The 17,083-nt window shown below is 30.5% G+C and overlaps 7 protein-coding genes across 7 annotated transcripts; 3 read left to right on the top strand and 4 right to left on the bottom strand.

Moving 5' to 3' along the window:
* Positions 1 to 670: 670 nt before the first annotated feature.
* Positions 671 to 1,709, bottom strand: Tsp_09230 (spore coat protein T). Its single transcript, XM_003375604.1, has 4 exons — positions 1,599 to 1,709; positions 1,421 to 1,545; positions 1,326 to 1,389; positions 671 to 790 (listed from the first exon to the last, which is right to left on the bottom strand). The coding sequence occupies exons 1-4, from the start codon at positions 1,707 to 1,709 to the stop codon at positions 671 to 673; spliced, it is 420 nt and encodes a 139-aa protein (XP_003375652.1).
* Positions 1,710 to 3,134: 1,425 nt separating this feature from the next.
* Positions 3,135 to 4,934, top strand: Tsp_09229 (2-acylglycerol O-acyltransferase 1). Its single transcript, XM_003375603.1, has 7 exons — positions 3,135 to 3,628; positions 3,727 to 3,811; positions 3,898 to 3,925; positions 4,221 to 4,395; positions 4,460 to 4,550; positions 4,607 to 4,711; positions 4,752 to 4,934. Exons 1-7 carry the CDS (start codon positions 3,135 to 3,137, stop codon positions 4,932 to 4,934), a joined length of 1,161 nt encoding a protein of 386 aa, XP_003375651.1.
* Positions 4,935 to 5,655: 721 nt separating this feature from the next.
* On the top strand, positions 5,656 to 6,339 carry Tsp_09228 (GTP-binding protein Ryh1). Its single transcript, XM_003375602.1, has one exon. It carries the CDS (start codon positions 5,656 to 5,658, stop codon positions 6,337 to 6,339), a length of 684 nt encoding a protein of 227 aa, XP_003375650.1.
* A 542-nt stretch (positions 6,340 to 6,881) lies between these two features.
* On the top strand, positions 6,882 to 7,828 carry Tsp_09227 (hypothetical protein). Its single transcript, XM_003375601.1, has 3 exons — positions 6,882 to 6,887; positions 7,158 to 7,418; positions 7,469 to 7,828. Exons 1-3 carry the CDS (start codon positions 6,882 to 6,884, stop codon positions 7,826 to 7,828), a joined length of 627 nt encoding a protein of 208 aa, XP_003375649.1.
* Positions 7,829 to 8,324: 496 nt separating this feature from the next.
* On the bottom strand, positions 8,325 to 9,710 carry Tsp_09226 (hypothetical protein). Its single transcript, XM_003375600.1, has 7 exons — positions 9,706 to 9,710; positions 9,523 to 9,544; positions 9,084 to 9,188; positions 8,906 to 8,947; positions 8,693 to 8,869; positions 8,574 to 8,630; positions 8,325 to 8,516 (listed from the first exon to the last, which is right to left on the bottom strand). Exons 1-7 carry the CDS (start codon positions 9,708 to 9,710, stop codon positions 8,325 to 8,327), a joined length of 600 nt encoding a protein of 199 aa, XP_003375648.1.
* A 2,004-nt stretch (positions 9,711 to 11,714) lies between these two features.
* Positions 11,715 to 12,921, bottom strand: Tsp_09225 (hypothetical protein). The gene is made up of 6 exons (XM_003375599.1): positions 12,878 to 12,921; positions 12,740 to 12,848; positions 12,319 to 12,495; positions 12,193 to 12,249; positions 11,936 to 12,135; positions 11,715 to 11,736 (listed from the first exon to the last, which is right to left on the bottom strand). The coding sequence occupies exons 1-6, from the start codon at positions 12,919 to 12,921 to the stop codon at positions 11,715 to 11,717; spliced, it is 609 nt and encodes a 202-aa protein (XP_003375647.1).
* Positions 12,922 to 14,566: 1,645 nt separating this feature from the next.
* Positions 14,567 to 16,669, bottom strand: Tsp_09224 (glioma tumor suppressor candidate region protein 2 protein). Its single transcript, XM_003375598.1, has 8 exons — positions 16,655 to 16,669; positions 16,256 to 16,521; positions 15,732 to 15,883; positions 15,517 to 15,689; positions 15,345 to 15,449; positions 15,053 to 15,285; positions 14,805 to 14,991; positions 14,567 to 14,722 (listed from the first exon to the last, which is right to left on the bottom strand). The coding sequence occupies exons 1-8, from the start codon at positions 16,667 to 16,669 to the stop codon at positions 14,567 to 14,569; spliced, it is 1,287 nt and encodes a 428-aa protein (XP_003375646.1).
* Positions 16,670 to 17,083: the final 414 nt, after the last annotated feature.

The raw sequence follows: 17,083 nt of genomic DNA, 5'->3' as shown, positions 1-17,083 counted from the left end.
ATAATCAACTGAAATGGATAACTGAACTGAAATAATTTGAATATTTTCAGAATTGAAATAAACTATGAACAAAGATTTTGAAGTTTACGAAAAGATGAATTATTATTTGTTGCAAATAATTTTAAATTCTTTTCGTGTTACTTGTTTAAGTATATTTTGAGAGCATTTCTTATGAAGATTTTGTTAAATTTCACGTTGAGTAATTTAACAAATTTACATATGTACAAAGTCAGAGAATATTTTCGTCGTCAGCTGGTCACTATAATATACTTGTATGCGTTATAGAGTCAAAAAATGCAAAATTATTTCTCATGCTTCATTATTTTTTTAAATGTTCATAATTAGAATTAATTGTAAAGAAGTAATTTGTATTTTATGTTATTAATATTTTTCATTATTTGCTTTGAAAAATTTGACATGAAAACGAAAATAATATATAGCTATTTGAGAATGCTTCTATGCTATTCGACATTAGCGTACATTTGTCTTCATTGTCATTTAAGAGACTTGTGCTTAAGCTTTGATTGAATAAGTTATGCACTGCTTTGGCTGCTTTTACTTTTTCCATATTACTTTGTTTTTGTTTGTCAAATTCAAAGCATATGACGCCATTGTTTTTCAGACTTCTTGACTTTGCTTGCAATTAACCAACGTTCGCTTTAAACTGAATCTAGACATGCATCACATTATTCTTCAAATTATCATTGCAAAACATATATTGTGAAAGTGTGAGCATCTGCAGTGTCATTTCTGTTGAAGTTTTCATCATTGGATACTGCTTTTTGGCAAGCTTCAAAATTTAAGTGAGTTTGATTTTTGTTTTCTATTTTAACATCTGTTTATCTATCATTCATTATATTGATTACTTTTTTTTCATATCTTTAATGATTGCTTTGCTACTTCAAAGCGAAAGTTTAAACATTAAAGCAAAGGCATGCATATTTTGTTACTAAAATAAAATAATTCATTAGAAATATTATTTGTTTTGATCATGCGAATTAGTATAATAAGAAATGAAAATTCAAGCAGAATTGCTTTGAAAATAGTCAAATAACGGATAGTGGAACTGATATAACAGAATTTCAGTTTCAAAATTTGCATATTGCATTTGATTTTAATTTTAATATAAATTGAGATGTGAATGAATTTAAATGACCAAATAAAATCTATTATAATTTATTTATTTTAACTGCCGATTTGATTATTGAATGTTTCATACTTTCAATGGCCAGATTTCTTTTGTTTACCACAGTTTGAGTGTAATGTTTTGTTAATTTAATATTTTCACTTGGAAACACAAGAAATACCGGAATGTGAAGTTATACAATTGATGGTGTCCATTGGTGCTTTACAAAGATGTCATCATCGATTTGCAATCCAAGGAAATGCCTGTAATTGTAAACGCCTGTTATTTACCCACCAGCCTTTGGTCCTTGGCATCCAATTGATCCATGCATAATTCCAAAACATCGGTGGAAAAACGCGATCAATGTAATACTTATGAAATCGTTCGTGCTCTCTAGTGGGCCATTGATTTGGTTGGGGCTTAAAGTATTTTTCTTACTTGGAATAAAGAATCATAATTTCTGTTAACTCACCATGCCATACAGTCTCCAGAATGGAGGACTGTTAATACCAGGTACATACCACGGTTCGGTTGGAAAATAATAAGTTTCTTGCTCTCCTTTCAGTCTGAGCAATATGTTCATTATCCAATTTATAATTTGTACATTTAAATTTCCAAATGCATCGTATATACTTACAAAGAAAAAGCATAAACTTTTACAGTTGTCTTAATAATTAATAAAGTGATGCAAAATGTTTTCATCTTTGAAATTTCGTCACGCCTTTCTGATTTGTTGTTCTGTTATTTTGTGCCAAAGTATTTGCAGTTGGTAAAATTGGAAAACCCTATTTTAAATATGTTATTCTACAAACATACTTGTTGTCGTAAACAATTCTCATCAAAAGTTGTGTATGATTGATTAACTTTCACCACTTTCTGGTGGTTAAACCAGAATAAAAATTACAGCAACTTAATAATTAGTAATCACGTTGCTTTTGACATTAATCAATTTATTTGTGTTTTATTTTGTAATTGATATTAATTTGCATAATTAATCTTTCTTAAATATTAAACGATTTGCTTTGATAAATCATTCTAATTCAGATTAATGGGTTTCTGCATTTTTGCGCATGCAAGCAAAAAAAGGAATGAAACAATTGAAAATGCGTAAAATTTAATTTAATTTCAAGTTTCACTCAATTTGAAATGCTGTGATTCATTTGCATAAAAGCAATTTTGCAACAAAAAATCGCATGCTGTACGTGACAAACGTTGCATATTTTACAAATTAAAATTGAACTTGCAAATCACTTCAAATAAAGTTTCACTTTGAAATATTGTAAGGTAATTAGTTTAATTATGTGGAATATTTTACAATATCAAATGAATGGATGGAAATTCGCATTGAAATTGAAATGACAGTACAATTTTTGACGAATTCAAGTGCAACATTTTTTTTGGTATATAATACAATATTGAATGAGGTTAAAAAGCCGATAAACATAAATTTTGTCAAAATAATAGTTGAAGTTACTACAAAGCTTGACAAAAGTAAAACGAGACAGGAAATTTGAAATTGAAAAAGCACTGAAAATGGAAATTTTATTCATTTATGATGATAAATAAGGCTTATTTGAAAGTGAAATTGAAATGATAAAACTGGAGAAAAGAAAGAAAGCAATAGAGTAGGTCAAAAAAAATAATCTCAGCATTAGCATATAACGTAACGGTCAAAGGTCGGAATAGCTTGACTGGGCAAGAAATGAGGTTAAAGCTCACACGCTGTGCAAGCAGTCGAGGTAAGATTTGCCAATGAGAAACAATGCAATGAACCGCTGACGATATTATCATTCTAACGCACGTATGATATGCTGCATTTTTGTTGACAAATTACTGTACAGAATATAGCTCTTCGTGTGTTTGCTTTAGCGCCAAATACAATTGCATGAATAATACTACCGTAGTGACGTTGCTATTTACATTCAGCTACAGGCTAACTTGTGCACGTGTTCTGTGAAAGCTAATGCATTGATCATTTTGGCATTTTCACTTGTTGCTTAAGGGAAAGATGACACGCGTTTTGGGCATTGAATTTGCTCCACTCTGTCTTCCTTGGGAACGTCGACTTCAAACTTTGTCCGTACTTCACTATGTGGTCATTTTTCTCGGACCTTACACGCTTATCGCTTTGGGAATTTATCTACTCGTCTGCACGCAGTATTGGTGGCTGGTGTTGCTCTATTCACTTTGGCTTTATGTTGACCAAGAGGCGCCCAAACGCGGCTCCAGACCCAAGGATTGGTTCCGTCGTTGGCGCATGTGGGACCACTTGCGCGATTATTTTCCCATTGAATTGATCAAAACGGCCGATTTGCCGCCGAATCGCAATTATTTATTCGGATACCATCCGCACGGCATCATGAGTTTTGGAGCATTTTGTAACTTTTGCACCGAGGCGACCAATTTCAGCCAACTATTCCCTGGTATCAAGCCTCACCTCTGCACTTTAGTTGGGCAATTCCTATTTCCCATACGTCGTGAATATATTATGCTTTCAGGCAAGTAAACGATTAATTTAATTTAATTTTATTTTATTTTATTCGTTATTTTTCAAATTATCTGTGAATTTGCGCAAATATACTTGTTTAAATTATCTACAGAACTGTTACTTTCATCGCAATGCACTTACTTACTTGTTTGCATGATTTAATTTTTGTTTTACCGATGAAATATCATTTGTATGTAGTTATTGATTTATTTTTTTAAATTTAAATCAATTTATTGATTATTTTAAATATTATTATTATTATGAATGTTATTATATCATTCAGTTGAATATCGAGCAGTATGCAGTTAGTGGTTTTAATCAAATTCAAATCATTTATTCTACTATTTTAAATCTAATTTAAAAATAGTTTGCAAGATATGGAAAAAAAGTTGAAGAATATGAACATTCTGTTTATTTTCATTATAAAATTGTTGAAAATTTCCATTCATTGTGTATGACAATATTACTGATTTCACAGTCAAGCATTCGAAAAAGCAACGCTGTATTATAATTTTTGTTAATATTTAGAATAAAAGCAGGATATTTTATTGTTTTTTGTTTGTTAAATTTTGTTATTGAAAGTTGTTGTAATTTTTGAATTTTTAGGCGTTGTTGACGTCAGCAAGCAGTCGCTTGCATGGCTTTTAGGACGGAAAGAAAAAGGATACGCTGCTGTTGTTGTGGTTGGAGGCGCTACTGAAGCCTTGAATGCTCATCCGGGAACGAATACATTAGTTTTGAAAAATCGAAAAGGATTCATACGCCAAGCTATTGTATCAGGGTGATTATTAGAATCGCAATCGTGATTAATTATGAAAAGAATAATGTGAACCTAAATTGTTTAGAGCATCATTGGTGCCAGTGTTCTCTTTTGGTGAAAATGATCTCTACTTTCAATGGCCCAATCCAGAAGGTTCTTGGGTGAGACAGTGGCAGGTAGACTCATGTTCAAATTCTACGAAGCATGTCATGTATTATTTAAAAAATTTCAGAGGTTTTCCAAAAAGATACTAGGCTGGTCTACTCCGCTTATCTGTGGTCGAGGTCTGTTCAACTACACGTTTGGTCTTCTTCCGTATCGACGTCCAATACATACAGTTGGTAGGCAGTTTTCTGTTTTACTTGACTGTTTTACAGTGTTTTACTTGTTTGTTTTTTCTTGTACTTTGCACAGTTGGATCACCAATTCACGTAGAACAATGTTGCAAGCCTTCACAAGAACAGATCGATGATTTGCATAAAGTGTACATTTCTGCATTGCAAGAACTCTATGACAATTACCGATCCAAATATTGTGACTGTGATTTGATTATCAGATGATACCTTTTTTTGATGATATCTCTACTAGCATAATTTACAAAGCATACTAAAATCTGTTACGCGACCTGCGTTTCAGGCTGTTTTAATGGTTCCTTTTTCTGTTTCATTGTAAATTGTTAGCTGTGAAATTTGTCACAAGAAGTAAAAAATATTTATTACATGTTGTTTTTGTGATTTCTTTTAGTTGAAAAAAATTTTTTTTAATGTTAACTTTCCAATAGTCAACTACATTTTTGTTTCCGTATCTCAATTTCATTTCATTTAGATTCATTTATGTTAAATATGTAAAATAGGTCTATAAATTTCTAAATTATTCATAAATATAAATGTAGCATATTACAAGCAAGATTCAATTAACATCAAACGCGTGTTAATAACAAACTATTATGTGTGAATACAAATTTTTCATATCTGTTTAACTTTTTCGTAATTTAACTAGTCACGTTGATGTAATACTGCCAACTTTTCTGAGATGGCTAATTGAATGACATGGTTCATCGTTTTTCAGAACGAATGAAAATTTAAATGACTGTTGGCCTTATTTTTTTTATCACACATTTGGTAAGCCAACTGTATACCGTAAAATAATGCTCAGGTAAACAAAGTTTGGTTGCCATGGAAACCGCACGCATAATTAACCGCCAGTTTTTTTCTGTTTACTGCAAACATTTGGGGAGAAATGAGAGATGAAGTGTTTGTTTTCTTTTGAAGAATACTTAAAATGATGAGCGATTCTGAAGAAGATGCAGTCAACGAAAGACGTGTAAAAATTGTTGTGGTCGGCGACTGTCGCGTTGGTAAGACGTCATTATGTTTTCGTTTTGTGCAGGAGCAGTTTATCAGCGCTTATCATCAAACTCTTGGGTTAGACTTTTACACAAAATATATAACACTTGGTGATCGTTTTCGGATCACCCTGCAAATATGGGACGTGAGTGGTCAGCAAATGGACAGTGCAATGTTGGATAAATATGTTTTCGGCGCAGACGGCGCCATGCTTGTCTATGATGTCACGAATGCTGCCAGCTTTGATAAGATTAAGGATTGGTATCGTTTGGTGCAACGTGCAGTTGGGGACGATGAGCAACGCAAAGTGCGCTTCATGGTCGTTGGTAACAAGACTGATTTGGAACATCAGCGCAACGTGAAATATGAAAAGCAGCAGGAGCTAGTTAAACGCTATCACATGTTAAGCTGCCAGACATCAGCAAAATTGGGCGATTCAGTAACACTGTGTTTTTTGAAATTGGCTGCCGAAATTGTTGGTGTACAGCTAAGTCGCACTGAATTAGACAGCAACACGTCAGTAATTAAAGCTGAAGTGCCTACCATTGACCGACCCATTGATTCTTCTTCAAGTGAAATTGTCTGGTCATCGAAAAGTCGTTCTTGTCTTTTGCAATAATAATTATTTAAAAACACGAACATTAAAGTAAACATATTTGGAAAATCTTTTTTTTTCTTCCCATATTTCCCGTATAAAGTTCAAATTGTCAATAGTCAAAGCATAGCTATTGGTGATTTGGATTTTCTTGCATCGTCTAAATTAAAACTTGCTCATTCTTATGTATTTGCATTACTTAGTTTTGTTAATAAAATTGCTTCTCTTTAGTGATTTAACACATCGTTTACATTTACAATTATGTAAATTAGGAAAAAAGCTGAAGCGTACTGTTATCTGAATATTATTATTGCATGATCTAAAAATTTTGCTTTTTGTTGTTTGAAAAGTGTTCTAAAACGAAATGTTGCACTCGACAGAAAGCATACCATTCAACAAGTTTCAATGGAAACTGTATGCTGAAATCTTCTTGCAATTAATGCTCTTTTCATGCTGCAAACGATGTTTATTTTTATTTTAATCAGTTTTTTTTTCAAATTTCCATTCTGCCATTACATTGTGATCAAATGTATTTAATCAAAATATTTTTCTAAACAAAAGTAAATATGTTTGTTTGTATTACATATTGCATATTATTACCTGAGGAAAAATGTATTTGATTTCTTGGATCACCAAATCTGCATAAAAGTTCAAGCTGATTATCATTAACATAGCGAAATAAATGCAAATATTTGAAATCCTTATGAAACCAACAAAGTTCACTCTACCAATACAATAGACATTGTATTATTTGATAAGAATGTGGATGCATGAATATATTTTTTCTTAATTTTAATATTACCACACACAGTTATTTATTTAATAAAAATTATCCTTTTTAGATGCACGAAGCGATAGTGCTTATTGTGCTGCTAAGTGTCGTTTTCGTGTGCAGTACACCTGAAGAGACTAGAGATCGTCCAAAGCGTCAATGCTTTCCTAATGTCCAGCAGATAGTAACTACACCTGCACCTGCTACTGATTCACATAGATCCTGTGTAGATTGCTCACAGAACAATCCTCCTGGCACAGCCAACTGTGGAAAGCAGCTGACAGCAGATTCTAACACACCACAACAAGTAGACTGTTCTTGTAATCAAAAAGTAAGATTTATTATCCATGTTTATACTAATTCTAAAATTACCATCTAAAGCTGATTGCATGTCCTGAAAATTGCATTCCAAAGCAATGCTGCAGCTTCCAAAGCACTACATTACCACCTCCAGATCCGTATGCCTCTTGCTACGCGTGTATAAAAAGAAATGACGATTGCGAAAAGGATTGTGAAAAGAAACCTGAATGTGCCGAATGTTCTGAACATGATGCTAATTATATTCTTTGCTTACAAATTTGCCATATATCAGGTACTGACATGCCAACACCTTGTGATAAAAATACCTGGGGTTCTCTTTGTATTAATGAAGAATTTCTCAACTTTTCACAAAACGACAAAGCTCTTCTCTTAAGACACTTGATAAAAGAGGCACAAGAATCAGACATCATTTTGAAATAGTAAAAACAGTTCGGATAGCATGGAAATTTTTCTAATAAGCGGCATTTTTTATGTTAATCATTTGAGCTTGAGCAAATAAACTTGTTCTTATACATAAGTACTTTAAATATAACAAAATTCAAATTCATAAAATATATGGTGCGCTTTCTTTTATACAAACGAATACATGGAGAATTGTACTTTTTACTGAAATTCAATTAATGCAGTTAATGAATGATATTCACAATTTTCATTAAAAGTGTTTCATTCAAATACTGATGATTCTGCGTATTATTTATTTTTCATTCTTCATTTCTGCAATGACTAAACAAAGAGTAGAATTAGCATAAAATTTTCTAAAAAAAATACGAGAAACTTCAGCATAAGATTATTTTACTTCAGTGCAATTTTGTGCAATCTGATTAACTCATCAAATGAAGTATTTCAAGTTTGTAAAAAAAATTTATATGAATACCTCTCCATCTGATGCTGACACTGATTGACAATGTTTTACCTGTTATCCATTCAGTTTTGCGTCACATCTTTCGATGCATTCTTTGTAGTCTTTCAATTCTTGGCTTGATCGTAGCTTTTTATAACTTGAAGTCCTTGCTACCAAATTTTCATATTTCTGTCTATGACTCTTGCACATTGTTTCATCACATCTTTCAACTGTTTTTTGATCAGCAACTTCAAAAATGCTTTGGAACTATAATTAATAATATTATTATTCTATTTAGAAATTATAATTATTTTCTGTATTTACCGGTAATTTTGAAGGTCCTCTTCGTTTTTCTCCTTCTTTCAGTGGAGGTACTGCAGCCTGGAAAATATTACTTGCATTTAAAAAATTATTCCTATCAACATATAATAAATGCACAGTACGCCATTCAGTCTTGCACAGCAACGATGCATGCAAGTTGCGTATGATGTAAAGTCAGAATGATCAAAAATGTCGCTTTCTCCCTCGAGAAGCAGGTCCGTCATAGCTGCATCTTCTGCTTTGCATTCTGTTTGAGCACAAATTTCAGTTTGCTTCTCAGTACATCTTTTTAATTTATCCTGTGAGAAAAATTTTTAATGAGAAAAAAAGTACACCTTTTGAAACCAGTTATTACGTTTATGGCGTCGAGTGAATCCCTATAAAAATTAAAAATCAATCAAACAGTCATCATAACTATCTTCACATTTTCATTTTACTTTACATTTAAAAAATGTATACATAATTTAAATGATCTTAATAATATTTAAAAAAATGTCTCATGTTTATCATTACCCGGCTGTGAAGAATACGGTATTCAAAGAGAAGAAAACTAAAGAGAGAATGAATTGGCAATGCATGTTTTGTACCATATTTCGATCTGATATCCCATCTCAGGATCTGTTTTATATATGCATATCAAAATTTCAAGCACATAAAGGTGTTTAAACTTTTGATTGTAAATTAAATATTATGCTTTTGATGTTCTTATTAATTGAGGAAATAATATTTTTGCTGAAATAATAATGCTGAACAAACTGTTCACTGTACTTTGTTTCAATGCGGTTTTCAAATATTTTCAAGAATTACAAGTAGAAAATTTAATTTATTTTTATTTTATGGAAAATTTATTTTTGATATAAGCATATGTATCAATAGAAAAATATTTATTATGGCTTTATTTTAGGAAATGAATGTTTGATTTATGTATTAATTTGAACTTAAGCAAATAAACTTGTTCGTATGATGCGTAATAACTATAAAACAACAAAATGCACGTAATACAACACGGAAGGAAATATTTTTCCCAACAGCGCAGACAAGAAAAGCATGCAAATTCTTCGAATATTCGCAAATTAATAGTAACCGTATTGAGAACAAATGATTACTGATATAATGCAAATGATGAAAAATTTACCTCATCTTAAATTCATAATTTTTTGTCCTTTATTGTTAGTAATAAGTTCAAAATGGAAATTACTTTTCTTCAGATTTCATTTACCAGAGTAACTATATATCAATGTCGATGATTGTAATTGACAACTGCTGTAAATTTAAAAAAGATTTATCTGCCAATAAACACCCGTATTTTGATTTAATGAATTTCAAAGTTAAAAAGTACTTTTGCAAAGACATGTGCTTATGTGCTTCCAAGCATTGAGCATATTTTGAATCCAAAGTGCCTCAATTTCAAATATCTTTCTTTGGGAGGTAATTTAAAAAATCTTTTTAATTTGTGCATGTATAAAAATGATCCGATTGAAAGTCAGATCTTACGTTGATGCTACGTTATCGGTGCTAGGTAGAATAAAAATTACAATATCTAACACGCATTGGATCCAAATTGTTGTTTTATTTTTTCACGTGTGAAATCAGATACAGAGGCAGATCGCATGCTAGCCGCTGGCCATGGTTTGGAGAGCGTTGTTATATATTATAACGATATAAGTTAAAGTACTTGTAAATATAATGTAAATTTGAAATTTGCATCAAACTAAATATTAAATTACGTACATTTTATTGCTTTTAGAAAAAAAATTAGTATATATATTTATTGCAAAGCAATACATTGATGAATATATGGCAATACTAAATTGAGAGCCAACATTTCCAAAATTATTATTAGCCATTGTAATAGGATTTATAATTTTTAAAATGTAAACTTTAAAAAAATGCATTTTTTGCATTTTACTGTATTAATAATTGTGTTATGTACCTTGAAGGAAATCTTGTAAGAAAACGTGTTACAAAAAACTAGTTAGACTGGATTATGTAGTAGACATGACAGATTAGGGGGGAAGTTAGTTAGAGTTCCGTGTGTGTGTGTGTGTGTGTGTGTGTGTGTGTGTGTGTGTGTGTGTGTGTGTGTGTGTGTGTGTGTGTGTGTGTGTGTTATGATAATTACTTTTGTATTCCTTTTGTTACTCAATAAAGTTATTCTGCGCGTTGACTTGAGATACAATAATTTGACAAATTTCTTCAAAAATTTTATTCAATACATTTGTAACAATTTTAATATCGAATTGCATGTAATACATAAAGCGCGTGAAGAAATTTAATATTTACATTGCGTGTGCAATAGAATATGTTCACGGTCAAAATAAGTATTTTATTCTTTGTAAATTTACAGTACCTTAGTGCTCTTGCCTGAGCATCGAATCACATTCGAAAGACAAATTCCATTTTGTTATTTGGGCACGTTTTTAAATTTGCATCCATAAATTAAGTGTTCAATTTTGTTTACTTTAGCATAACTGTCCACATGCGACACAAATATTTTGTCCAGTGGAACTATTAAAATAATACAACATTATTAATGGATGGATATTTCAATCAAATGCCTGCAATTTATTTTCCATTTATCGTTGTTCATCATTGCTGTTTCGTGCTTTTTAACCGTGTATTAAAACTTCATCGTCGAACCGTTTTTGATAGCAAATGGTAAAGTTGTTTGCATTTGCACATTTGAGTAAATATTCATATATTGGATAAAGAATTTATGCAATTTTAAAATTAACGTTTTGTTTTCATTTTTCATTACTTTGATTAAGATATTCATTCGTCAAATGCATAATTGTAATTTTATGTTTGTTTTTCGTGTTTTTACGCATTTAGTGATTCTGCAATGTTGCAGTGGTACTATAGAGTATTTTAATGGTGTATGATTTGTTAGCGCTACATCAATATGTGATTAATTTCACTAATTATTAATAATTATTAAATTGTCCATTTCACGATTGAGGAGTGACCATAAATTAAATAAGCTGGAACTTTTGCACTAATATGCGCATGCATGTAACAATTATATTAAGAATTTTTTTATTTTATTTTTCTTCAAAAAAATTCTAATGCAGTTAGAAATGATATTTATAGATTTTATATAACAAAAATTATTTCAGTTAAAATTTTTCTTTGTAATGCATATCTTCATTCTTCATATCTGGCTTTACTAAAAATAGAACAGAATTAGAATAAAAAGATGAAAATCTGCATAGAAGTATGCAAACGAAATATTTCACTTCAATGCATAATATTATGAAATATGTAGAGCAGTTTGAAATTGTTAATTAATTAAATGAATGCTTTTGAAATTACGAAAAAATTATTTAAATTCATTTCAATCTTACATTAACGTTTCAAGCAATTACTGTACCTGTAATCCATTCAATTTTGCGTCACATCTTTCGATGCATTGTTTGTAGTCTTTCAATTCTTGGCTTGATCGTAGCTTTTTGTAGCTTGAAGTCAATGCTACCAAATTTTCATATTTCTTTCTATAACTCTTGCACATTGTTTCATCACATCTTTCAACTGTTTTTTGATCAGCAACTTCAAAAATGCTTTGGAACTATAATTAATAATATTATTATTCTATTTAGAAATTATAATTATTTTGTGTATTTACAGGTAATTTTGAAGGTCCTCTTCGTTTTTCTTCTTCTTTCAATGGAGCTACTTGAGCCTGGAAAATTATTCATTTAAATATTTTTAATAATAGACAAATAAATAACAAATAATAAAAATATATTACGCCGTTCAGTCTTGCACAGCAACGTTGCATGCAAGTTGCGTATAAAAGGAAGTCAGGATGGTCAGTAATGTCGCTTTCTCCCTCGAGAAGCAGATCTGTCATAATTGCATCTTCTGCTTTGCATTCTGTTTGAGCACAAATTTCAGTTTGCTTCTCAGTACATCTTTTTAATTCATCCTATGAGAAAAAAAAATTTTTTTTATAACAAAAGAGTACATTTTTTGAAACCGGCTATTACGTCTACGGCATCCAGTGATTTCCTAAAAATATTGAAAATTAACCAAAGTCATAATAACTATCTTCACATTATTATTTTATGTCATGTTATTATTTTTACAATCTATACATAATATCAATGATTATTAATAACAATAATAATAATTTCATGAAATATATTTTTCATATTTAAAAGTTCCCTTACGCGGCTTCGAAGAATACGACGTTCAAAGAGAAAAGGAGCAAAGAGAGAATGAATTGGCAATGCATGTTTTGCAACAGCTTTCGATACGAAATACAAGCTCAAAACCAACCTTATATATGAATATTAAAATTAAAAAACATTTGAAAATGTTTACTTTTTGACAGGAAATCAAATATTGCCATTTTGTTGTTCTTATTTAATTTTTTACATGTAATAACAATTTTGTTGACATATTTACTGACAAATAATTGTCGTCGTTGTTTGATTGTTAGATTTCAATTATTTTCAAGAACTGCAAGAAGTGAGATTAAATTATTTTCATTTGACTCCATGTTTTTCATTGATTTTAAACTTTATTTTTTGACAATAGTAAAAAAAAAGTTCAATATATTGAATTTTCATATTATATTAATGCATTTCACAATTAGTATTGTTTTACTTTGGCATATTATACCTAACTTCTGCAATACAGTACACCGTAAGAACTTGTTATCTTTAATATTATAGTTCAGTTTAATTTTGGGAATAAATTTTGATAGAACTGTTTTGATTCTGTTTTTATGCATAATTATTCCATAAATGTGTAGTGACTTTTTTCTCCTGTGATGAATTTGCATTATTGATTTTGATTATGTTTGAAATTACGTCACTTTTTGAATATGAATGACAACAATATTTGACATCATGTACGTATGATTATTTTTATTTGAACACAGTATGCCGTTGATGTTGCTTTTTTATTTCTTGTTATTGTAAAGCACCGACTAAGATTTGTTTAACATCAAGAATTTTTAGTTTGCTTTCTAGTTTGTTTGTTCTGTTTCGTTGAAGAAAATGTAAAAATGTTTTCGTGAAATTATTTTTTTAACGTTAAAATGAGCTGCTTATTTTTTGAAGTTGGTGCAGATTGATTAAAAGCGTTTATCTAAAACTAAAGTAAGATATTGTTCACTGTTTAATTTGAACAATAGTGATTAAAGAAAACATCTTGAGTTTAATTTTCCATTCGATTGTAAAGTTTATTGATGTATTATTTTATTTTTATTAAGTAAAGTAAAACTGCTTTGCATTACTGTAATTTTCCAGTGTAACAAAGGTTTGTTATGTACATACAATATGTTGCATACATTTTATTTAACAAGGTTTCTTTCATAAATAAATATAAGTTAAGAATTTTTTTATTACAAATTTTAAATACTATTGCTATTGCTGTAACAAGAGAATCACTATTCATCTGTTTTGTTTTTCAGTATTTCAGTGATTAATAATTTAACGTTTCTGATAAATTGAAACCATTGTAATTATTTGTCACTGAACCAATTATTTTGCATTTAAGAATATAATTTTTGTAAAGCAGCGATGAATACTTGTTTAAACTTAAAATTCTTTTGTAAAATTTATCTCATTTAGGATAATTTAACTTTGTCAGTAAATTTTATAAATGAAGAAGTAAGAAGAAATATGAAAGTTGTACTTTTATATAAATTAAAAATTTTGAACAAATTCTTTTAGGAATAGAGGAATTTAAATGCGATCCATGGTTGCATTGATTATTATGGTGAAAAATGGATTTGTGAAAGTGATGCACAGACTGTCCATCAACTCGGCAGTTCTGTGATTAGGTTTCTCCAATTGGTTGGCTTAAATCAGAATGAAATGGTGTAGGCGCATACCAATGTATAACTCTAGATGGTTGTACTTGGGAGTATTATGTGAAATGTAAGATCAGACCATTCGCAAAACGTCACTAAATTATCGACGAGTTTTTATTTCGAATGTTATTCTAATTGCCATCAACATTAACATGTAATGTCACAATGATGAATCTTATCTGGGAATATAAGATGCATCAACTTCTGATACACCTTTTTTGTTAAATCGCTTTCTTTTGTACTTTCTCTTTGTTTTACATCTCACTCTTGGTTCCAATATATTTCGCTGCTGCAAGCTTTTAAATCGATCCGTCAACAGATGTCCTTCTGGCTAAAAATGTACAGATTAATCAACCTGTGCAAAATGAATCACTTAACTGAGTTGGTGATATGCAATGAACTGCAAAGCATACTTTAAGCAGTCTCAAACTGTCAGGTAACTCTTCCGGCAGAAGAACTTCACGATCAGAGGCAAGAAAAGGATGTCGACTTAACTTTGCCGGCTTTTTCAACTTTTCTGCCATTCGTTGTTTTCTAATTTCAGCACGACGTTTCCAATTCAATTCCATCTGATTTATTGCTTTATTGATAGACTTTATTCTGCAGTTCACGCATTATAAGTTTCAATTTATGAGTTTAAAATAGAAACCAGAAACTTAACCTGTGAATCTCATTTTCATACATTCGCTTCTTTTTTTCAAAGCATTTTCTTTGTTCAGCTTTTTTAAGATTTAATTTTCGCTTACGTTGAGCTACTGTTTTTCTTTTTTCACATACTGCTTTGCGTTTTTGCACCTTTTCTTCAACACTTTCTTCATCATCCGATGATACACCGCCACCATCTTCATCCGACTCATCTACTAATCCTTGCATCATCTCTTTCAATCGGCTCTCCTTAATTCAAATCAGCATATCTGAGTTTTTTAAATTCAATTTCATTTTGAACAATTTACTTCTGTAGCCATCGGTTCACTTTTTGGAACTTTCATAGCATTCTGTGCCCAAACATTCGCTTCCAACTTAGTTTTTTCTTCTTCGTATGCTTTTATTAACAAATCCTGCATTATAATTTCATCTGATAACCATTTATTATTTGAAACAAATTCTGCATATATATTTATATACCTGATGAGCTTCCTCTGTTGGATTGTAAGAAGTTCCTTCGTGAGGTGACTCTACATGAGGACATGTAGAGACGATGATATTTCTCGTATTCGGTACTTTTACTGGAAGTTTCTTAGTTTGGCGCAAATAGTGTTCCACCAGTGAATCGTCCAATTCGGGTGTTTCAGCGTTTTCTGCAATGAAATTTAACATGAAAACGAAATATTCTGAAAAACCAAAAGCATTACTTGAAACGGGCGTTGCCCAGATGTCGTAAAAAGTTCTTTTTGAGAAACAAATTTCACTTTTCTTTCTGCGATATTTTTTTCTACGCACCGGAACTGATTGCAGCTTCTTCAGCTGTTTCCGACTGAGACGATTACGTGCCCTAATATAAATCAACCATTTATATGTGTACGAACTATAATGTATACATATACATTTGTGAGTGCAATTTTCAGATGTCGCAAGTTTAAACATTAGTTCATGCAATTTTCCTCAGTTTGTAACAGAGTTACAAATAAAAGATAAAAGAGAACTATATGATTATCTGCATAAATGACTTAAGCTTAAAGTAAGTGCAAAGGCGAATTAAGCTTCAAAAGATCTACATGACAAATGCAGTGTCTAGTATTGTTTTACGAAATTTACAATTATTAACAGAAAAATTTTCCAACAGAATACAGTTGAGAAATTATTTAACCAATAAACAGCAATAAATAAATTATTCACAAATCCTGAAAAGTTAAAAATAACTCACTTAACCGACTGTGAAGCTGTTTGACTATCAAAATCATTTGCTTTAATAGAAAAATCTGCCGTCGAGCCGGGAGTTTTATCAATTTCGAATAAATCTTCATCTTTTTTTAAGTGTAGCTGACATCCATGTAATCTTTCTTGTTCACGGACATCATCCAAAAAGGTCTCCACATCTGATATATTTGCACCTTTCCGCCAATATTTTTTCTTCCTTCGACTTATTTTTCTGGCCGACGTTTTATTCATTTCTTTTGCATTATATGTAATCTGAAGAAATACAAATAAATGCTATATAACAATATCTCACAAAGCACAACTTCTCTTTGACACTTTATTATACCACTGTAAATACAGTATACTAGAAATGAAGTAAATTACTGAGCGCATGCTTTGCTATTACTAAACATATAAGCATTTTAAACATTTATTTAATGCTACATTTGATAATTTTCAATATATATATATACATTGCATTATTCAATTAGAATTGCGACCATATTAAATTTATAATTGCTCTTCATTACTGTTATACTGTATATTGGATTCTGTTTTGAAATTTAGCTTAGCGTTGTTTTGTTTTTCTTCATAGTTTTGACTTGTTTCAGTAAGCGAGAATTTTTGTTTACTGTTGAAATTACAATTTACTTTAGACTAGGAATTTATGTATGCACGGGTTTTCATATTATTTGTGATTCATTCATTGTTCAGCCTTTAATAAAAAGTTGAATGCCATATTCCCTATTTAACAGGAGTTGTGTTTTCAAATAAGAAGTGTTTCAGAATTGCAGGTAAAGTTGAATAAATAATTTTTATGTAAAATATTTATGCA

Source organism: Trichinella spiralis (genome assembly GCF_000181795.1).
Source record: "Trichinella spiralis strain ISS 195 chromosome Unknown Scfld5, whole genome shotgun sequence".
In the NCBI taxonomy this organism is placed as follows: Eukaryota; Metazoa; Nematoda; class Enoplea; order Trichinellida; family Trichinellidae; genus Trichinella; species Trichinella spiralis.
Note: the sequence above shows the minus strand (reverse complement) of the source record. Positions and strands in the feature narration are given on the sequence as shown.